Source organism: Microcaecilia unicolor, chromosome 2 (genome assembly GCF_901765095.1).
Source record: "Microcaecilia unicolor chromosome 2, aMicUni1.1, whole genome shotgun sequence".
In the NCBI taxonomy this organism is placed as follows: domain Eukaryota; kingdom Metazoa; phylum Chordata; class Amphibia; order Gymnophiona; family Siphonopidae; genus Microcaecilia; species Microcaecilia unicolor.
In genome coordinates, this window is record NC_044032.1 from 289,359,966 (window position 1) to 289,380,203 (window position 20,238).

Consider the following 20,238-nt stretch of genomic DNA (forward strand, 5'->3'; position numbering starts at 1 on the left):
GCACTGTTTTGTTTTTTTTCAAATAATTTTTATTTTAATTATCATAATAATCAGAACAATAACAATGCAGCAAGTCAAAAATACATCAAGGAAATTACATTGTAAATTGTACGAACATTTTCAGAAAGGCTATAAGATATAACCAATATTCAAGTCTGTATATATAGGAACCAGTAGTAACAGAGACAGAGAAAGAAGAGATAAACTCTAAATAAGAGAACTTGAAGTTCAGGAAGAGAAGCTCAATCCACAAAACACTACAGGTAGATATACACACAATCAGGCTTATTTTAGAAAGAAAAGGACGTCCATCTTTCGACACAAATCAGAAGATGGGCGTCTTTCTCACAGGGTCGTCCAAATCGGTATAATCGAAAGCCGATTTTGGACATCCACAACTGCTTTCCGTCGCAGGGACTGCCAAAGTTCACGGGGCGTGTCGGAGCCATAGCGAAGGCGGGACTTGGGCATGCCTAATACATGGACGTCCCTGACCCATAATGGAAAAAAAAGGGCGTCCCTGACAAGCACTTGGACGACTTTACCTGGTCATGTTTTTCTTACGACCAAGCCACAAAAAGGTGCCCGAACTGACCAGATGACCACCGGAATCGAGGATGACCTCCCCTTACTCCTCCAGTGGTCACTAACCCCCTCCCACCCTCAAAAAACATCTTAAAATATTTTGTGCCAGCCTCAAATGTCATACTCAGGTCCATCACAGCAGTATGCAGGTTCCTGGAGCAGTTTTAGTGGGTGCAGTGCACTTCAGACAGGCGGACCCAGGCCCATCCCTCCACCTGTTACACTTGTGGTGGTAAATATGAGCCTTCCAAAACCCACAAGAAATCCACTGTACCCACATCTAGGTGCCCCCCCTTCACTCATAAGGGCTATGGTAGTGGTGTTCAGTTGTGGGTAGTGGGTTTTGGGGGGGCTCAGCACACAAGGTAAGGGAGCTATGTACCTGGGAGCCATTTATGAAGTCCACTGCAGTGCCCCCTAGGGTGCCCGGTTGGTGTCCTGGCATGTCAGGAGGACCAGTGCACTACGAATGCTGGCTCCTCCCATGACCAAAGGGCTTGCATTTGGTCGTTTCTGAGATGGGCGTCCTTGGTTTCCATTATCGCCGAAGATCAGAAACAGCCAAGTCTAGGGACAACCATCACTAAGGAAGGCCTAAATTTAAAGATTTGGCCATCCCCAACTGTATTATCGAAATGAAAGATGGATATCCATCTTGTTTCGATAATATGGGTTTCCCTGCCCCTCCATCGGGATGTTTTGCGAGGACGTCCTCAGCAAAACGTGGGCGTCCCTTTCGATTATGCCCCTCAATGTGTAGCAAATGGTAAAGTTTGTAAATAAAACACTGGAATCTGTCAATGGGCTAAGTTAAGGAAGAGTAGAAGCCCGAAAAAAAGGGGCCCCAAAAAATATCTCCAGGGTTGTGTTTCTGTAGCCAGATTAATCTTTCCATTCCAGAAGTTCTCCAAACTTTATCTAACCAAATGCATTTGGAGTGTAAAACCGGGTCTTTCCATTTCTGTGCAATGCAAACTTTGGCTGTAAGTAGCAACTGCCTGATCAAATCTAAATGCTTACGAAAAGCTAAATGTTGTAGAGGCATTCTAAGGAGGATGAAAGCTGGGTCTAGTAGAATATCAATCTGAAGTAAATTGGCAATGTAATTGTCATTTCCCAAAAAGATTAAACATGTGGACATGCCCACCACATATGTGCCATATCTCCCTCGGTGGGGCATCCCCTCCAACATAAGGGGGAGGACTGCGTCTGCCACTTATGTATGCATTGTGGGCAGTGGCAGAGCTAAGGGGGGGGGGCACAGGGGCTTGAGCCCCCTCAAACTGGCTCCAGGGCCCCCGGGTTGGCTGGCGGGGGTCCTAACCCTCGCCAACTAAGGTGTCTGTCCCGTGCTGTTCTTATATTGCTGGCGCCCTGTCCTGTTTTTCAGTGCCGTGCATGCTCATTTTAATGAAACTACATTTAATGATACTACAAAATAATTATTTAGGATGCACTTGCTGATGGATTTCTAAGTAGCCTGCCCTGCATCATACTTAACAGGAAAACTGATATTTTTAAATATAATTACATTATCCTATATCTTAAAATTCACCAGACATGTCTGCCTGTAGTGAAACTATGATACCTTGGGACCTGCAATCCACTGGACTCCAGGAACCTCACTATTATCTGTTTTAAAAGCATTTCCATTAATTTACTTACCACAGTGTCCAGACTAACTGGCCTGTAGTTCCCAGCCTGCTTGTGTTGAGAGGGATAACATCTGCCTGACTCACAAATGGGATGCCTTGCGAAAGATCCCCTAGACCTTCTGGGACCTCTCAGAATTTCTTCTCTCTCTTGTCTCTGCTGCCCATAAGCAGCAAGCCATACATAGCTCATGTGACTGCTACAAGTGTGATGGTGTCCATGGAAGAATCTATATTGGGGCAATTTTTCCAGTACTACAATTGGTCATCACAAGGCAATGGAGGCTTACGTGGCTTGCTCGAGACCACAGGGAGCTACAGTGGATTTGAAACTGGGCCCTTCACTTTCTAGTCTATTGCTTTAACCATTAGGTTACTTCTACATCTCTGGCAAGTTCCCTCCAAAAGTACTCTCTTCCCCTGATTACAATACTAGATTCAGTGGAAACTCCTTTCTGGAAATCTTCAGGTGAAAGTAAAGTCAATCGTGTAGTACTCCCATAGTGCCACTAGAGAGGAACTGTGAAAGAAATGAAAGAATAGTTGTAGGGCATTGAACATCACCCTGAGCTTCAAGTGGTTTATGTGAAGAGTGTTTTGTACCTTGACCAGATTCCTTAGGAATGCTGATTGATGAGATGAGCTCTCCACCCTCAGGTCAAGGCCTCTAACTGATGCTGTGAAAGAGCAAAAGAATGTTCACTGCTAAAATCCACCTTAAAACCTGAAGCAGAGCTGAAGGAAGATACAGCATGAAGGAGAGATGGTGGGAACATTTATTCCACTGGTACTTGGGATCCCAAGCAAATGTTGCATTGTTAGAAAAGCTATCTGTAAATACTTTCTATCCGTGGCCATGGGTGCTGAATGTATGGTATATACATGGGCCAAAAAGATTTGGATTCTGTCCTCCGAAAGAATAGTGTCCAAGATACTACTTTAAAAATAAACTGAAGTTCATTGGATGAAGTCTGGACTTTTGAAAGCTGATAAGGAATCTCAGAGACTGAAGAAAAATGATTGTTTTGCTGAGAAGAATTGTCCTGTGACTGTGACCAAGACAATATGAACCAGTTGCAGAGGTACAGAAAGATTAAATGCCCATGTTTGTGATGGTATGCAGCTGCTACCATGAGGCACTTGGAGAACTCTCTGAGGCCTGAGAAAGGCTGGAGAGAAGCACTGCGTACTTAAAAAGTTGGAGTGAAGGGAAACCCGAGATACCTCTTCTAAGAAGGGTGGATTGGAATATGAGTACATGCACCTCCGAGATATAATTCTATTCCTCTGAATTTCTCCTTGAGAAGGAAAGCTCATTGAGATCAAGTGTAGGGCGTAAGACTCCTGTCTTTTTCTTTTTGGAATGAGATGGCATTTTGAGTAAAAACTTCAATTCCTTGCCTGTGGTGAGGCAGGTTCCATAGCTCTGGCATGGAGAAGAAGGTGGACTTAATCTGACAACAAACAAGTGGCTCGAAGGAAGTCTGGATTGTCGTACAGGGTGATTTCGGTATACATCCCATAACCTAAGCTGTGTAGAAGAAAATAGATATAAAATAGATAATTCCTGGAAAACGAAAGATTAGGTACAAAGTGCCAACTCTTATCTATTTTTTTTTGTTACATTAAGTAGAAGCTATTGAAAATTTTGGATGCTTTTGGTATAGGAGCTCTGGTACTAGATTGGATTAGAGGTTTGTAATTAGATCTTATTCTGTGAAGATGAATGGGGTCTTATCAGCTGAATTGGTAGTACATACTGGTGTGCCTCAGGGCTCCCCCTTTCTCCAATACTGTTCAGTGTCCTGATGTCATCATTGGGTTTTCACATAGATAAAGAGGGTGCTGTTCTTCTTATGCTGATGATATTACACTGTATTTTCCCTTTTCTAAGAATAAGGATGATAATATACTGATTAATCATGGATTAACCCTGCTTGAGACTGTTTGTGCCTTAAACTGAATCAAGATAAAACTAAAATTTTGATTTTAACCGCACCTAATATTGATGTGTCAAATATATGATTGTGTTCTAAGGTTATTTCTTTGAAGGTTGAAACAGAATTGAAGGTCTTGGGGATGATTATCAGCACTTAACATTAGAAAAACATTGCCAACGAAAGGTAAAAAAGGTTTTGGGGGTATTGAAGAATTTAAGGCAAATATGTTAATGTTTTAACACCAATAATTTTAGATTGTTAGTTCAATCTCTTATTGCACCACAAATTAACTATTGTAATGTGTTTTAAGTAGGTTGTTCTAACTTTTTAAAGAAGAGATTACAGAGTATTCAAAATGTAGCAGTTAGATTGATTCTATCAAAGTCTAAATATGAGAGACTAACTCCTCTGTGTGTTACTTTGCATTGGCTTCCTGTGGAGGTGAGAGGGATTTTCAAAGTTTGTACAATGATTCGTAAGTTTATGAATGGAAACATGCCTGTTTATATAAACCAATGCCTAAAATGAGTAGAAGAATGAGAGGAAATTATTTGGACTTTCCTTCCCTTAAAGGCATCAGATTTAAGACATTAAATTATATGACTATAGCATATTTATCAGCAAAATATTGGAATAATTTACCAATTGATATTAGGTCAATACCATCTTATGCTGTGTTTTGGAAATTTCTGAAATCTTATTTGTTCAGAAAATATGTCTTAGGTGAGGCTTAAATTGTAGATGCTTACACAAAAAGTAGCACATATGAGTTTATCTTGTTGGACAGACTGGATGGACCGTGCAGGTCTTTTTCTGCCATCATCTACTATGTTACTATATAGTTTCACTTTTTTGTACCTATCTTTGAAGTTTTTTTTTAATCTGTCATACTTGCTTGACATCTTATGGGAACAATAGTGACTCATAAGAAAGTAAAGTAAATCCAGAATCCCTCAGATAATGATGGAATACTGTGTATGGCTTTAGCTTGGAGAAGAAGGCAGACTTCCTATTGAAGCTCGCTTTGTAACCCTCTGTCCATAGGAAAAATGGAAAATCCAGCTGAAACCAGGGAAAATGTAAGGAAGAACCTAAGAAAGTAGATTTCATGCAAAGAGTAGTTGACTCCTAGAGTGTGCAATTCAGTAGAGACTATGAGGAGAAAGTAAGTTAAAAGTCAAACTTCAGAGACCTGATATGGGATACACAATGAAAGATGACCATAGAAAATCATGAAGGCAACCATCCTATATAATAATTCTCACCTCCAACATTCTGAGGCTACCTGGAACCGTGGATCATGTTGGAGTAGATAATAGTGATGTCACACAACCCACACCAGATTGGCCAGTAGAAGGGAGAGGGGCGGAGCCGCAATACAGGGAGCAGCGAATCAGCACAACACGGGGAATGCACAGCAGCAGGAACAGAAGCCTCTCTCACACAGTCACTCTCTCAAACATACACACTCAGAGGAAAACCTTGCTAGCGCCCGTTTCCTTTCAAACAGAAACGGGCCTTTTTTACTAGTATTAATGAAAACAACATCAGAGATGTGAAGATGAGCAAACGTTCTCCCTCTGACTGATGGAGAGCATGTTCTGTTTGCCGGATTGCCAATGCTCATGCTGTCTGCCATACTGGTCTTTTCTTTTGTTGTTGATTTGTGAAGAGATGTTATACAGGTGCAAAATTGTATCCAGTTCACACAATATGGCCATGCTTGCCATACTGAAACATTCCAACAAAAGGTAGAACTTTAAGGTAACTCATCAGGATCACAGGACACAACAGTGATCATGAAAAGAAGGCACAATTTTAATCAAATGCTAATTTACCAGTAGGAGACATTCTTGCATTAGGCAAAAAACATACTGAGCAGAGATACCCAGACCTGATTAACAGAGTATTACAGCAATGAACAGAATAATGAAAATTTTAATATAGTGCCTGTAAGAGACTGATGTGAATAGGCATAATAGGAAAGTAGAATAATCCAGACTCCTCATGAAACAAGTTGCACTACCGCTGTTCAAGTGGCAATGATTCTGCTCACAAGTGGAAGGGAAGTTCTCCTTTTTGAGGAATCCTTTCCTTAGTGATACAGCATGCCTTGCAAAAAGAGACAAGCTAGTTACATCTCCACAGAATAGCTGCATCGAAACTGCTGGTGCTGCACAGAGAAGGAAGGAACAGTTTGGTCTGGCTAGAGGCCTTTACCTCTGTGAAGAAGTGAGTGCTAGGATGATATGGAAGACTTTGCTGTGCTGCTCATGCACAAGGTTACTGCACTGAGAATTAGGAAGATGATTGCGCAGAATAAGTCATCTGTTGAATCTCTATGTCACAGATAGCAAGGGAAGCTAAAAACGAATTGAGAATCTCTATAAAAGTAGAGCAAGATGGATTAGGCTCCATATAGTACTCCTCTGTATCTGGCTTCTGAACAGATGATAGGTAGCTGCTGGAGGAAGTGCTTTGAGCTGAGTGAGAGATGGAAGTGATTCCTTCATGACTTCAGTAGTCTGGAGTATTACTGCCACAGAGAGGTCACAGAGGTCCCCAGTGATAATGATGTTCAGTCATTATTTCAACACACTATCAACGTAGACAATATGCTGAAATATTCTGCCCAGTGTGCTGCGGTGGCCAAAAAAACAAACAGAATGCTAGGAATTAATAGGAAAAGAATGGTAAATAAGACCAAGAATACTACATTGTCTCTGTATCGCTCCATGGTGCAACCTCACCTTGAGTATTGCGTTCAATTCTGGGCACCGTATTAAAAAATATATATAGCGGAATTAGAAAAGGTTCAAAGAAGAGTGACCAAACTGATAAAGGAGATAGAACACCTCTCATATGAGGAAAGGTTAAAGAGGTTAGGGTTCTTCAGCTTGGAAAAAAGATGGCTGGGGTGGGGGTTTATGATTGTCTATAAAATTCTGAGTGGTGTAGAATGGGTAAAAGTGAATCGATTTTTTACTCTTTCAAAACAAACAAAGACCAGGAGAAAATACATGGAAATACTTGTAAAACAAATAGGAGGAATATTTTTTCACTCAAAGAATAATTAAGATCTGGAACTTATTGCCAGAGGATGTGGTAACAGCAGTTAGCATATTTGGATTTTAAAAAGGTTTGGACAAGTTCCTGGAAGAAAAGTCTATAGTCTGTTATTGAGATGGACATGGGGGAAGCCACTGCTTGCCCCAGGATTAGTAGCATGGAATGTTGCTACTAATTGGGTTTCTGCCAGGTCCTTGTGACCTAGATTGGCCACTGTTGGAAGCAGGTTACTGGGCTAGATGGACCATTGGTCTGACCCTGTATGGCTATCTTATCTTCTTATGTCATTCAGAACATACAGTCACAACTGAGCTCTATAGACAAAGCAAAATGGATGAAGTCTTCATGATGGAAGTTTCTCACACAGACAGGGCACAAGTGAAAAGCTGACATTCTGGAGAAAACATGTGGAGGGGCATTTTTGATATGACAGCCACGTACAATTTTGAATGTTTTGCACAAAACATCCAAAATCCAAATAGAAAAGAAGGTCATTTTGAAAAAGAAAGAGGTCTATCCAAATCCCACCCTTACCACACCCCCGACATGCCCCCTTGAGATTTGGATGCACTGCAGAAGAACAGCATAGAAAAATGTCTGAAAAATAGGTTTCAAAAATACTGATTTGGACGTTTATGCCGCTTTTTAGACATTTTTCTCTTTCGAAAATGAGCCCTTAGATAACCCACAGTACTGATAAATATTGATATACTTCAATGATATACTGAAAATAATGTATATACAAAGGAGAGATTTGTCATACATCCATTTGGCAGAGCGGAAGAAAACTGAAGAGGTGAGGAGACCTCTGTGTATGGGAAAGGCTGTGCATGCTCAGAATTTTATAGTAAGTTTTGAATTCTAAGAGAGCAGTTCTATCCTGGCACCTTTGGATGATGTCAGCCACTTATGTGCCCGACTCAATCCTGTTTGGTGAAGGAAAGAAGTCCTAAGCTAGGTTTGTGTTAAATAATGTTTTAAAAGAAGGGGCGACACATAGATATATATTCAGATGAAACGAACTTGAGATGGCATAATGAAGTCCTTTAATACTTTAAAAATGAATGGACTCATTTTCAAGTGGAGCTATACATACAAATCTGATGTCCATAGACATTCAAAGCCTTTACAAATGCCTAGGTGAAAATCCATTGAACCACCCCAGCACCTTGGGAATAATTTTATGAGCAGCTGCCTAATTTTAGGTGGTAGGAATGTGTGTAAATGCTGGTATTTAATCATTTACACATGTAATTGACAGTGTGAAAGTACATGCAAATATCATGGTGTGTACATTCACAGTGGGTGTGCACGGGTGGAGTTTAGGTGGAGTGTGGGCGGAGTCAACACTTAGGCATGTAGGTTATAAAATTCCTTAATTTATGCACATACTTAAAGTATGTTATCATTTATACCAGCCCTCAAGCTGGTTTAAGTACCACATGTGGGCACGTTCTTTTGTGCTTAAGTTAATATTTTTTTACAGTTAAGTGGGTATGTACTTGACTTTATGAAATAGGTATAAATTAGGCACATGAAAGTGCACATTACCTATTTTCAAACTTGATGCATTGTTTCACTGTTTTTCTCCAATATCAAATCTGGTTCTGTTAAATTTTCAGAGTTATTTTGCCCCCAAACAGACAAGCACTCTGACCCTTAATATAGAATTTTTTCCAACAGCTTTTGAGTTGGCAAGAATGATAATGCTGGATATCACCACACAGTATTTTTAATTTGAAAGTAACTTTTATTTACAGCTCTCTACAAGACATTCACATTTGTACAGGGTCAGGTTTTTCACCCATTCCACCTCCTCCAGATATAATTCCCGCTGCAGCACAACCGGGCTTGCTTGGATGTCATGCTGTCTTCTGAGCGTTGCACAGTATCCTGATGGTATTCCAGGTGAGGCAGGATGCAGTACAGGAGCTAGCAAAAGGGGAACAGCATCTGACTTGACATGCTCTCCACAAGACATTTTACAACATAGATAGACAAAACTTCATTCTCATTTCTGTCAGGCGCTTTTATCCCCTTTAGCTGCCACAGGATTTCACTGTTTTGGGAGATATCCATATGATCAGCTCACTTCCTTTGGAGACACCTCATCTCTGTCCACAGCTAAAATTCTCTCCCCTGAATCTTCTGCCTATATTACTAGTGAGACCAGTTCATAGAAACATTCTGGGATTTTTTTTCATCCTCAGGGTCCATGAAATTTTCAGGGGAAAATCTAGCAGCTGGTCCTCTGGTATCTTTAGCTCAATGTTTCTCTCCTCCCCTGCTGATAGGCTCTGCCCCTTCCCTGGATTATTCTTTTGCTTATGAGCTGAAGGCCCCAGATAAGTGTTCTTCATGGAATCTTCATCTTCTGAAGGCAAGAGAAGGACCATGACTTAATTTAATTTCCCTAACTACTGTTCTTCAACAGACAATGCTACTTCACACATACCAGGCCCCTAAGTTCTAGCTACCTAGAAGGAGAGAGAGAGAGAGAGCATATAGGAAATCACAGGAAAAGAGGGCTTGTCTATGGAAACAGCAATCACAATGAGCAATTAGTCCTAATGAAAAACAGCAAGGGAGAGGCTACAGGAAATAACTCTTCACACATATTGAAGATTGAAGGCAGGAAACAACCTACCTCTAAAGAAGGAGGTGGTCAGAACAGTAAAGTCTGGAAAGAAATTTGAGACATGAGAAATCTGACTGCTGAGAACTTCCTAGAGGCTTTGTTCTACCCCATTTGGACAAAAAGATGGTGACACTGTCAGAACAGGCTGACATCTGGAATGCACATTTAGTGATGGCCATAGAAAAAATGGCCCCTCTGATGCTTTATGCACAAATGCTTCCCCGTGCTTCTCCCCAGAACTATGGATCCCTTAAGCCTCAAAGATCTAAACTTGAAAGCAAATGGCAAAAATGTTATCTAGATGAAGACAGGCTCAAATGTAAGAATGACAGCAACAGCCAAAAAACAATATTCAACCAAGAAGCCTTCCCAATCACAATTAATCAGCAATGATTTTGAAAGATGTTTTGTCCAACAAGACCTACAGATAGTCCCATCAAGCATCCTACCAGCTAGCAAAGTGAACCCCTCCTCCCCACCATGCACAGGCTTCTGGGATTCATTCAACCAGGACACAGAGGAGGCTCTTGAAAAAATTCTGAAAGGTCTACAGCTGACAACCTGCCCAGCAATGATAGTATAGCTAGCAAGCATAGGCCTCATTGAAGGGGCCACTAAAACTGTTACTGCCTCTCTTATGGAAGGGCAGCTGCTAAGAACACTTAAAAGGGCTGTGGTGCACCCGCTGCTGAAAAAGAGCTCCCTTGACTAGGACAAGTTCCAAAGATACCAACTAGTCTCTAATATCCCTTTCCTGGTAAAACTTATAGAACAATCTGCATTCAACTGGCTAAATGAAAGTAACCGGCCGGGTCCACATCAATCTGGCTTCCTGTTTGTCAGACGGGCAACAATCAGTTCTGTAAACATAGTTGCCTCAGGGTTCACTTGCGGTATATCAAGTGCTGAAAATAAAGTTAAATAAGTAAATAAATAACACATCATCATCTTGGGCACTGAACTTTGGGGTGCCACAGGGATCCATACTGTCACCTACTTTTAAATGTAATATCTACCTCATGCCTTTAGCTGAGTTGCTTTGGTTGATTTTTGTGGCTTGGTCATAAAAAAAAAAAGGACCAAGTAAAGTCGGCCAAGTGTTCATCAGGGATGCCCTTCTTTTTTTCCATTATCAGCCGAGGACACCCATGTGTTAAGCATGCCCCAGTCCCGCCTTCGCTATGCTTCTGACACGCCCCCGGGAACTTTGGTCGTCCCCGCAATGGAAAGCTTTCGATTATGCCAATTTGGGCGACCCTGGGAGAAAGATGGGTGCCCTTCTCTTTCGAAAAGGAGCCCAATAGTAACATAGTAAATGACGGCAGATAAAGTCCTGTACGGTCCATCCAGTCTGCCCAATAAAATAGTAAACTGAGTACCTGTCTAACAGCAACTCAGGAATGGGCAGCCCCCCCTCCAAACCCCCCCCCCCCCCAACAAACTCTGTCTGAACCCAAGCAAAACAGAAATGCTGTGGATTACTAACACAAGTTGACAAGTACCTGACTTCAAAATACCTTCTGGGAATATGAACTCCCCTAAAATCACAGATCATGAATCATGGGATACTGCAGATTCAAACCTTTAAAAATGTTTTCTATCACTTGTGGCAGCTATGAAATCTGTCTCCATATATAGAAAGACGAGTCTGACTGCAATGGTCCCTGCTGTGATAACATCATGACTGGACTACTGTAATGCCCTGTACATTGGTCAAACCATAAAAAGCTTGTACCAGCTCCAAATAATTCAGAATGTTGCAGCACGACTAATAAAAGGCTGCAAGCGGCATGACCATATCACACCCTTCCTACAAAAATTACACTGGCTACAAGTACCTTACAAGGCTAAATCTAAAACTCAAGTTAGCCCTCTACACACATTTGAGACTTCTAAGGTCCACTCAAAGAGCATCACTATCTGTATCCTCATCAAAAGTAATTGCATGATGTGATATCCGTCAGCAAATTTTCTCGAGTAGACCCCACAAAGAGATTATATTAAACTCAAGACTACCTCTGCTTCAGGAAGTGTGACAGCCTGGCTCTTCTCCCAAGCCTTTAATATATGTTGTGACTGACTAGCCACTCACTTTGAATCTGGACTAACTTGCTGCACACACCCTATAACCTAGAACGGTTCCTCATATCTTATTCAATTATACATAAAATTTGCCTTTAGTTCAGCTACCCATTTAGCCTATCTGAGTTTGTACTGCCCATCTTGTTCCCATCTATATGTCAGCTGCACTTGCTCCCTTATCTACATAGTAAGATGATTCATTGTACTGTACAAACAGCATTAGAATCATATCTCTGTTAAATGAATTATCTAATGCATGCCTATTAGGTGTTTCCCTGGTATTATGCCGACACCATATTGATGTTTGAATGTTCTTACATGCTATAACATTTGCATTGTACTGACATTTATCATATTTCTGTTATATGGTTGTTCCACAATGCTGTTAAATGCAGGTATTTCTGATACTGTTTCATGTTACTCCTGTTACTACGTTTCAATTTGCCACTTCCAAGTTTACTTCATTGATTGTATCTATACTTATATCAGATCATTTTACTGCTGTTATACTGTTAACAAAATTGTAAGTTTTATGTTAAACAGCACTTGCTGTACACCACCTTGGGTAAATCTCTTTATAAAGAAAGTTAATAAATACCAATAAATATGGTATGGTTGCACATAACTACTTCCTACTTATGCATAACCTACACTTGTTGTAATATATCCTGGGCCTGATTCAGGCCAGAAGTCATACAGGCTTTAACTCATATCTATGGGGAAACAGCCCAGTACATCTAGCCCATACTGCCTGATGGACAACTCTCTCATGCGATGTCACTGTCTGAAGAACTCTCATGCTGTTTCTCTGAATCCTAGGTCCCTCCTGGTGACCATACAGGGATTGCACCTGGTACTGATCACTCCCCTGCTTCCTACTTCCTTTCTACATGACTGATGTGTCACTTGGTGATTTTGTACAACTTCTAGGCTGGTGCCCATAACTCACACTTGCTCACTAGGTTATGGCAACTCACAAGTGTCTGGCCCTGAAGAGATCTGTGCTGCAGGTGCTGAGAACCATGTTATCTGTTCTCCAGTGAGGACTATTTGCTTCAGAAATCTAATGAGGGTGTACACTTCAAGTATGGTCCCTCATGTTCACCCACATGCCCCGCAAGCCCTAGAAGGTCTCCTAAGCCGCTTAGGGCTGCTCTGGTGCTGGTCCTCAGCCATCTGGGGAGGTCACCTCTATGACCATCAGCAGATCATTTTGAAGCCGTGTGCACCAATTCTGCATATAAATAGTGTCATTTGCACCTTTAGATGATGTGTCTGCCTAAATACCTATTTTACAACGCAGCAGATTTCAAAGGGGATGTGTTCCAGGTGTGGTTTGTGAGGTCCAAAAATTATTCACGTATTCCTGGTCATGAACAGGAATACATGTATATTTTTAAAAAATTTACCTTCAGCTTTTGCTTTTCCTCTGAGGCATGCATAATGTTTCAGCCAGAGCTTTAGAAAATAAATGGAGAGGGTTATTGTGCTTAACCCTCTGGTAATTTAAATGAGCTTTAAAATGTAAAAACTTGGTTTCAAGAGCATGGCTCCTTGATTGGCTGCTCTTGCACCTGTAAACTACACCAGACACATAAGTAGCAAAAACTGGCACATCTTATTGCAGTTTCTCAAAAAAGATATAGTGGAATTAGAAAAGATACCAAAACGATAAAGGGAATGGAACTCCTCTCATATGAGGAAAGGCTAAAGAGGTTAGGGCTTTTCAGCTTGGAAAAGTGATAGCTGGGGGGGGGGGGATGTGATTGAGGGCTGCAAAATCCTGAGTGGTGTAGAACGGGTAAAAGTGAATCAATACTTTGCTTTTTCAAAAAGTACAAAGACAAGGGGACACTCAATGAAATTACATGGAAAGACTATTAAAATGAAAAGGAGGAAATATTTTTTCACTCACGGATTAGTTAAGCTCTGGAACTTGTTGCCAGAGGATGTAGTAACAGCGGTTAGCGTATCTGGGTTTAAAAAAGATTTGGACCAGTTCCTGGAGGAAAGGTTCATAGTCTGTTATTGAGACAGACATGGGGAAGCCACTGCTTGCCCTGGAATTGGTAGCATGGAATATTGCTACTATTTGGGTTTCTGCCAGGTACTTGTGCCCTGGATTGGCCACTGTTGGAAGCAGAATACTGAGCTAGATGGACCATTGGTCTGACCCAGTATGGCTACTCTTATATTCTTAAATTATATGTGTTGTTGCACATAGGAGCTGCTGGCTGATGCCGCTCCTTTTCTAAAGGTGTAGTTTTATTGAACGGTTGCTCCTGCTGCATGTTTAGCGACATACTCATGTACTTCTCACAGCCCCCTATGGGCCCTTTTCCACAATAGGCTGGAAATAATAAATGCCCCAACTTATATGTTCCATTTCCAACTTAAATACCCAATGCAAAATGGGAATTCCAATCGTAAAACAATAGAAAATTCTTCCTTATCACTGCTCTTTTGCAAATATCAGGGGTCCCTAAGGAAGTTCCAGAGGTTAAGAAGTGCAGGGCAGAGGGGTGGTCAGGAGAGAAGTCACGGGCAGATGGTCCACAGGACAAGGAAGAAGTGGAAGGTCTGATGGAGGGCTCTGTTGGAGTGGGTGTCTCCAATTCAGAGGTATCTGTTAGAAGAGAAAGAGGTGACTGTTAAATATTCAATTAGCAAGAAGACTTAGGCATTATTCTGTAGGTTCAGAAATGGTCCAGAGAGCGTACTGTAAACCATAGCAAACTAGAACTTTGTATAGTGAAAGTTTCCGTAGCAACAACTGTATGTATTTCCATAGACAACAATGCTTTTGTGATTTGGCTATCTTTAGTACACTGTTACTTGCAAGATGCCATACTATTTTAAAGTCCTGAACAGAAGCACCTTTTTATCTCTGGTTCCCAGTATGTATATACCTGCAGTAAGGGAAAGGTTAATAGGACCAGAGAAAGTATAACATGGGTGCTTTCTGCAAATAGCATCCGTCCAAAGAAAAGAGAGGAATGCTGCAAAAGTCTAAGACCCAGAGAGGTGAACTTTGACAGACCCTGTGAGGCTGATGCAGAAAGCCACGCAGATGGTAGAGCTGCGTGCTGATGGCTCAGTGCACGGCTTCTACTCGCAAGATTAATATCCCGCAGCAATGCAGTAAACAAGTGAGATGTAAATTTATAGCACGCAGAAGTTGCGCTCTAATCAAGGAAAGCCTACTGAACATATGTAGAGAAAGGTTCTGTGGTAAGGGTGCCTTCACTCTACACCTGTCGGAAGAAAATGAAAGTACTAGCACAAGCATCTGTGCAAGTCATTCTGTCGAGCAAAAATTTCTTACACTTAAAAAAAATTGCGAGGCTGATACTTATACGCAGAAGTTGTTATTTCCCATTCTGTCATTTAAAGTTGCAGGCATTTGCTATGGTTGTAGAAAAAGAAAAAACGGGTATTAAATCCTCTCAACTAACCCTTCTACGCTGCCTTGAACCTGGCAGTGAATTTCTCATGTAGTGTGTGCATTAAAATCTGTTTACTTCTGTGTGGTGCGGAGGAATACCTAATTACCATTCATTTTAATATACTGTACGCTTGTGTGGACAGCGCAAGTTGACCTCTGCGCTGAACCAGAAGCGGAGCCAGGTTGACGACGCAGGGGGAGCGAGAGCGGACTTCCATCGGCGCTGGTGCACATTTTCAATGCAACACATTGAGAAAAAAATAGGCACCGGAGCAGGCAGAACTCCATTTGGGGGAGCGGCCGCTCCCCTGGCACCCCCCCTGGCTACGCCACTGCGCTGAACCCTTTCTGCACTGAGTGCTCAGTAACGTGCACATATGCCTTGTGGTAAACAATGCGCTTATGTCTGTGATAGCTTTCTGCATCAGCCTCTCTGTGTAGCAGAAGGAGGCAGCAATTCTGAAAAGGAGGCTCCCTGGGCAGAGTGGAGGATAAACTATACAGTATGTTCAGAAAAGGAGTGACAAAGATGGCATCGCTGCACTGATTAGGAATTAAGTTTTACTTTAATTTATTTTAAAATCTGATAAGCAATCTTTGATTAACATCTCTAAGGGAAATACAATTAAAAGCATCAGCATGGTTAGCTGTACATGTGGGTGAAAAAGAGAGAACAGGGACACATGGATGCAGTGATGTGTTTGTGTACGTATGTGCAGGAGACATAGACAGACTCCTACCCAGAAGTCAACTACTATCTGGACTGTAGTGTCAGTATGTATAACATGGCTTGTCAGAGTAAAGGCAGGATATCCTTTAAGATTCAGTACTTACCCAAAGCTGACTTGGTCCAGCTATTCGGTCTCGCGGAGCCTCAGCTTCTGAGTCTTTTCCTTCAGGTCTTTCAGCTTCCTCTAGTAGGTGGCCCATTTGTTATAGCATCAGAGGAGCACCTGCAAGGGGGCAATCATAACAGCCAGGTTCTGCCACTTCCCAGCTACTGGGAAGAGGTGGCCTTTCTCTGGCAGGAATAACTCAGCCAGAGCTGGAAATACTTGGCTGAAAACTGTGGCAGAATGCCATCACTGCCGGGCCCTCCACTCGCACTGGAACTGGAAACAGAGCACATGCAATGTATACAGTCTAGCTGCAGAAAATACACCCATTTATCCACTGAGAGCTTACACTTGTGGCTAGAGAGAGATCTTGAGAACAGTATGATTCACACAGCAGCTGTTTCAAAATCTGGGGCAAATTTTAGGTACCTGCAGATAGAAAAGTATCCAGCTTAGGAACCATATTGAATATTGGCCTGTTGATGTCACCCTTAGTTGAGAATATAGTGTTGTGGTTTTTAACACTGTCTGCCCCTTCCCTCTTAATGTCTCTTTCTACTAGGCATATACAGAGAGGCTTCCATCTATAAGCCCTTCCCATATCACTGTCTCCTTGGGCAAGAGATCTGCAAAAAGGCTTCACTCTCCATTAATGTCAGTCCATTACTGGTCATTGTTCCACTATGCAGGGGATACACTCTTCAGCCCTGTAGGTATCTTGTTCACATTAGCCCTCTCCTTCTCTCTTTGTACTGTATCTTTCCCTCTTTCTCACTCTCTTGTCTTCTCTCTTTCCCATTCTGTAGCTGTCATATATATGAGAGATGTAATCACTTATTGTCCCTGCTGTCATTTCACCATCTGGTCTCCTGGCAGTATTAGCTGGGAAAAGCGGAGAAGAGAGAAAGAGTGTAGGAGGCAAAGCGCAAAGGAATCATTGTATTTCTCACTTTATCTTTCCCTCTTTTGTGTCTCATTTTAACTCTATATCTTTAGTTCATTCATTCTCTCATTACTGTTTCTTTTTTACTTTCTTTCTTTCTTTCTGTCTGTGCTCCCTCTCATTTAAAATTCTTCTTTTCTTGGTTTCTTAATCGGGGAACATATGACAATTAGTCACATCAGTTGAGGAAGGGATATTTGTTATTTCCACATACCATATGAAGACAAGAAATAGAATAACTCATGCATTGCATAATGAAAGAATGTGATAAATTCCATGTAAGATATGAATGGATGTGTACATTTTCAATGTTATAATAAACATAAGTGGATGTGTGATTATTTCCTATACCACCTGGTAGTCTTAGGTCTTTCTGTGCATTCTGATGGGCAAAGTTGCAGAACTGAGACATCACTTTTCCTTCTTAACAGACCAGCCAGACTCATAGGAGCCAACTTTTCAAAATTATTGGGGGTGTTAAGCCCAATGGAACTAACCCCTCCCTGTACAAATACAAGGAATTTTCTCAATGTTGGGGGTGCTCAAGCACCCACAGAGTCGGCTCCTATGGCCAGACTTATGTACCTCTTCTCCTAGTGAGTGGCAGTGTCCATGCACCTCTACCCACTTAATACTGGCTGCATCCATGTATTTACTCAGACATTCCTCTGAGATTAGTGCAGTTTGTCTGCTGTATTGCCCAAGACCTCCACTGATATTTATACCACCTTTGGCCTATCCCTGCTTATGACATGCCAGTCATTATCAACTCTCAAGTGTGAGAACATACTTTACCTACAGGTGCTTATAGGGAATGACTCTCTAAGTAAGAGACAAACTCCCCACTACCCTGGGAATCCTGTATGAGCCCTCATTATTTAAGAATACAATAACTGCAATTAATAGGGGAAGCAAAATATAACAGAGATTTCAACAATCCCTACTCACCCATTCCAGCAGCTTAATGAAACCCAAAGGTTCCTTCACAATCCGAAACTGCCCTCCGGCCACAAGCTAAGGATGACAGTGAAGATTACAAGAGAAACAAATAGAGAGACATTATCAAAGACAGAGACTTGTTAGTGACAGAGAATGAGAATTATTAATAAGACTGAGATCATCAGCAGAGAAAGTTTCAAAAAGGAAGACTGAAAAAGCAAACAATTCTTATTATGAAATATCACTATGAAAGAAAGAGAGAGAGAGAGAGAGACAGAGAGAGAATATCACACTACACAGAGACCAGGCCTATCACACATTGCTCCTTCACCCATCATTAAACAGAAGATACACAGCTCCCAAACCAGACTCCTCCCATTACCACATAACAAAGCAATGCATTCAAAAATGTCAGAATCCTCCTTCAATCATAACATGTAAAGACAGAATGAAACACTATTCCCTCCAGCATTAACAGATATGATAAAATACCATGGGAATAATCTGTGCTAAAATAACTGTCCTGTGTGGCAGTATTCACAGTCAGGAGGAGGATTTTAACAGTACACACCATTTTCTGTTCCTGGCATTTCTCCCATTGTAAACCAAGATATCTGTTAGTACAAACAAGGAATGAAAATATCTTCCTTTTATTTGCACTGCTCCAAATAAATATGACAGACAAGCATATTGGAGAGACAGACAGATGGAAAGGTAGGAAGACAAACAGATACACAGGCAGGAATAATTCAGGCAGCTACATACTGTTGACTGATAAGTATACTGAAAAAATGCGATAAAAGGAAAGAAGATAATAATGAGGCTGCTGCTGCTGCTGTGTCCTCCCCTCCCTCTGTCCCTCTAGGTGATCTCCATTCTTTGCTGCCTGTTTAGCTCAAAGCTGCAGGAATGGGTACAGGGAAGGGAAGAAGGCATGATGAGAGGGATGGAGACATGGAGGATAAGGGGTGTCTCGTCTGCTCCCCAAATGTCCACCCCCCTCCTCCGTGTGGTTACTGCTTAGCTTGCTATGCCAAAGGATGGAGAAAAGGGATAGTGTTGTTAAAGGGATGGAAAGGGACAGAAACGAGGAAAGAAACTCCTTCACTGGAGTGTGGAAGGACGGATCGGTGGAAGGGATGAAACCAATGGAGGGACAGCGGCTGCTGATGAAAGGTGGATGGAGATTGCAGTTATTTCCTCTGTGCACTTGCTATGTGGAATGATGGATGGAGTCAGTTTGCAGTCTCTCTCTCCCTGTTTCTCTCTCCCTTTTTTTCCTCTCTGTATAGCTGTTGCTTGCATTGCTGCTGGTGGTGGGGGGTCTGCTTCCCTGGAAATCCCCTCCTCACACCCCCGGGCTCTACCCGCGGGCCGCTGTCCAAAGGTGCTGAAGCTGCTGCCGCGCTCACCTGATTCAACACATCCATGTTCGCTGATCAACAGCAACGCAGCGGGAGGCGGCACGTTAGCTGGAAGAGCCCTTTAACGCGCAAGGGAGGGGTAAAGAACAGCGGAGAGGCGGAAGTGCGTCACAGTGCTGGCAAGGGACGCTGCTGCAGGGCACCATGTTGGAAGCTGATGGGGGAAGCGGGAACTGAAGCACCAAACATGTTTGGGAAGCACCTATTGCCGCCATCTTTACTTGGGGATGGTAGGGCGGAAATTGTCATAAGTATATCGTAAGCGGCGGCCTGCACATCCATCCAAGGAGGTTTGGGTTAGCACCCGGCGCCTCAGTGACGTTCTATTGCTAAGGAATGACGTAGCACTCTGCGAGCACTGCGAGCAGGCATTGACCTTCCTTCCTTGCAGCCCAACTCCGAAAATGGCCGCCCTGTTACCACGTGATATGTATTGTCGCATCTGCGGCGTGTGGTGAGATGAGCTTTGGTAACGCCAATTAGTGGCTTGTGTTTTGGCCAAACAAGGTTAACTTGCATATTTCTATCAGTGTTTTCAATGTTTAAATTGTCTGTTTAATAAATTATGTTTTTCGTTTTGGTTTTTTTTTAATGACTGTGCTGTAGCTGATGATAAGCGAGCAAATGATAGAGCCAGTGCAATGGCTGTGTGTGTTCTAGATGAACCTTCAGCCTTATGCCCCAA

General features: G+C 42.0%; 1 protein-coding gene across 1 annotated transcript in view; it reads right to left on the reverse strand.

Annotated features, from left to right (window-relative positions):
- The window catches only part of SYP (synaptophysin), a 40,511-nt gene extending 20,892 nt beyond the window's left edge, over positions 1–19,619 (reverse strand). The window contains exons 1-2 of the mRNA XM_030194257.1: positions 19,542–19,619; positions 18,139–18,204 (exon numbers count right to left, since the gene is read on the reverse strand). Coding sequence (XP_030050117.1) covers positions 18,139–18,204; positions 19,542–19,559 — 84 coding nt within the window. The 5' untranslated portion in view covers positions 19,560–19,619. The remainder of the gene's footprint in view (positions 1–18,138; positions 18,205–19,541) is intronic.
- Positions 19,620–20,238: the final 619 nt, after the last annotated feature.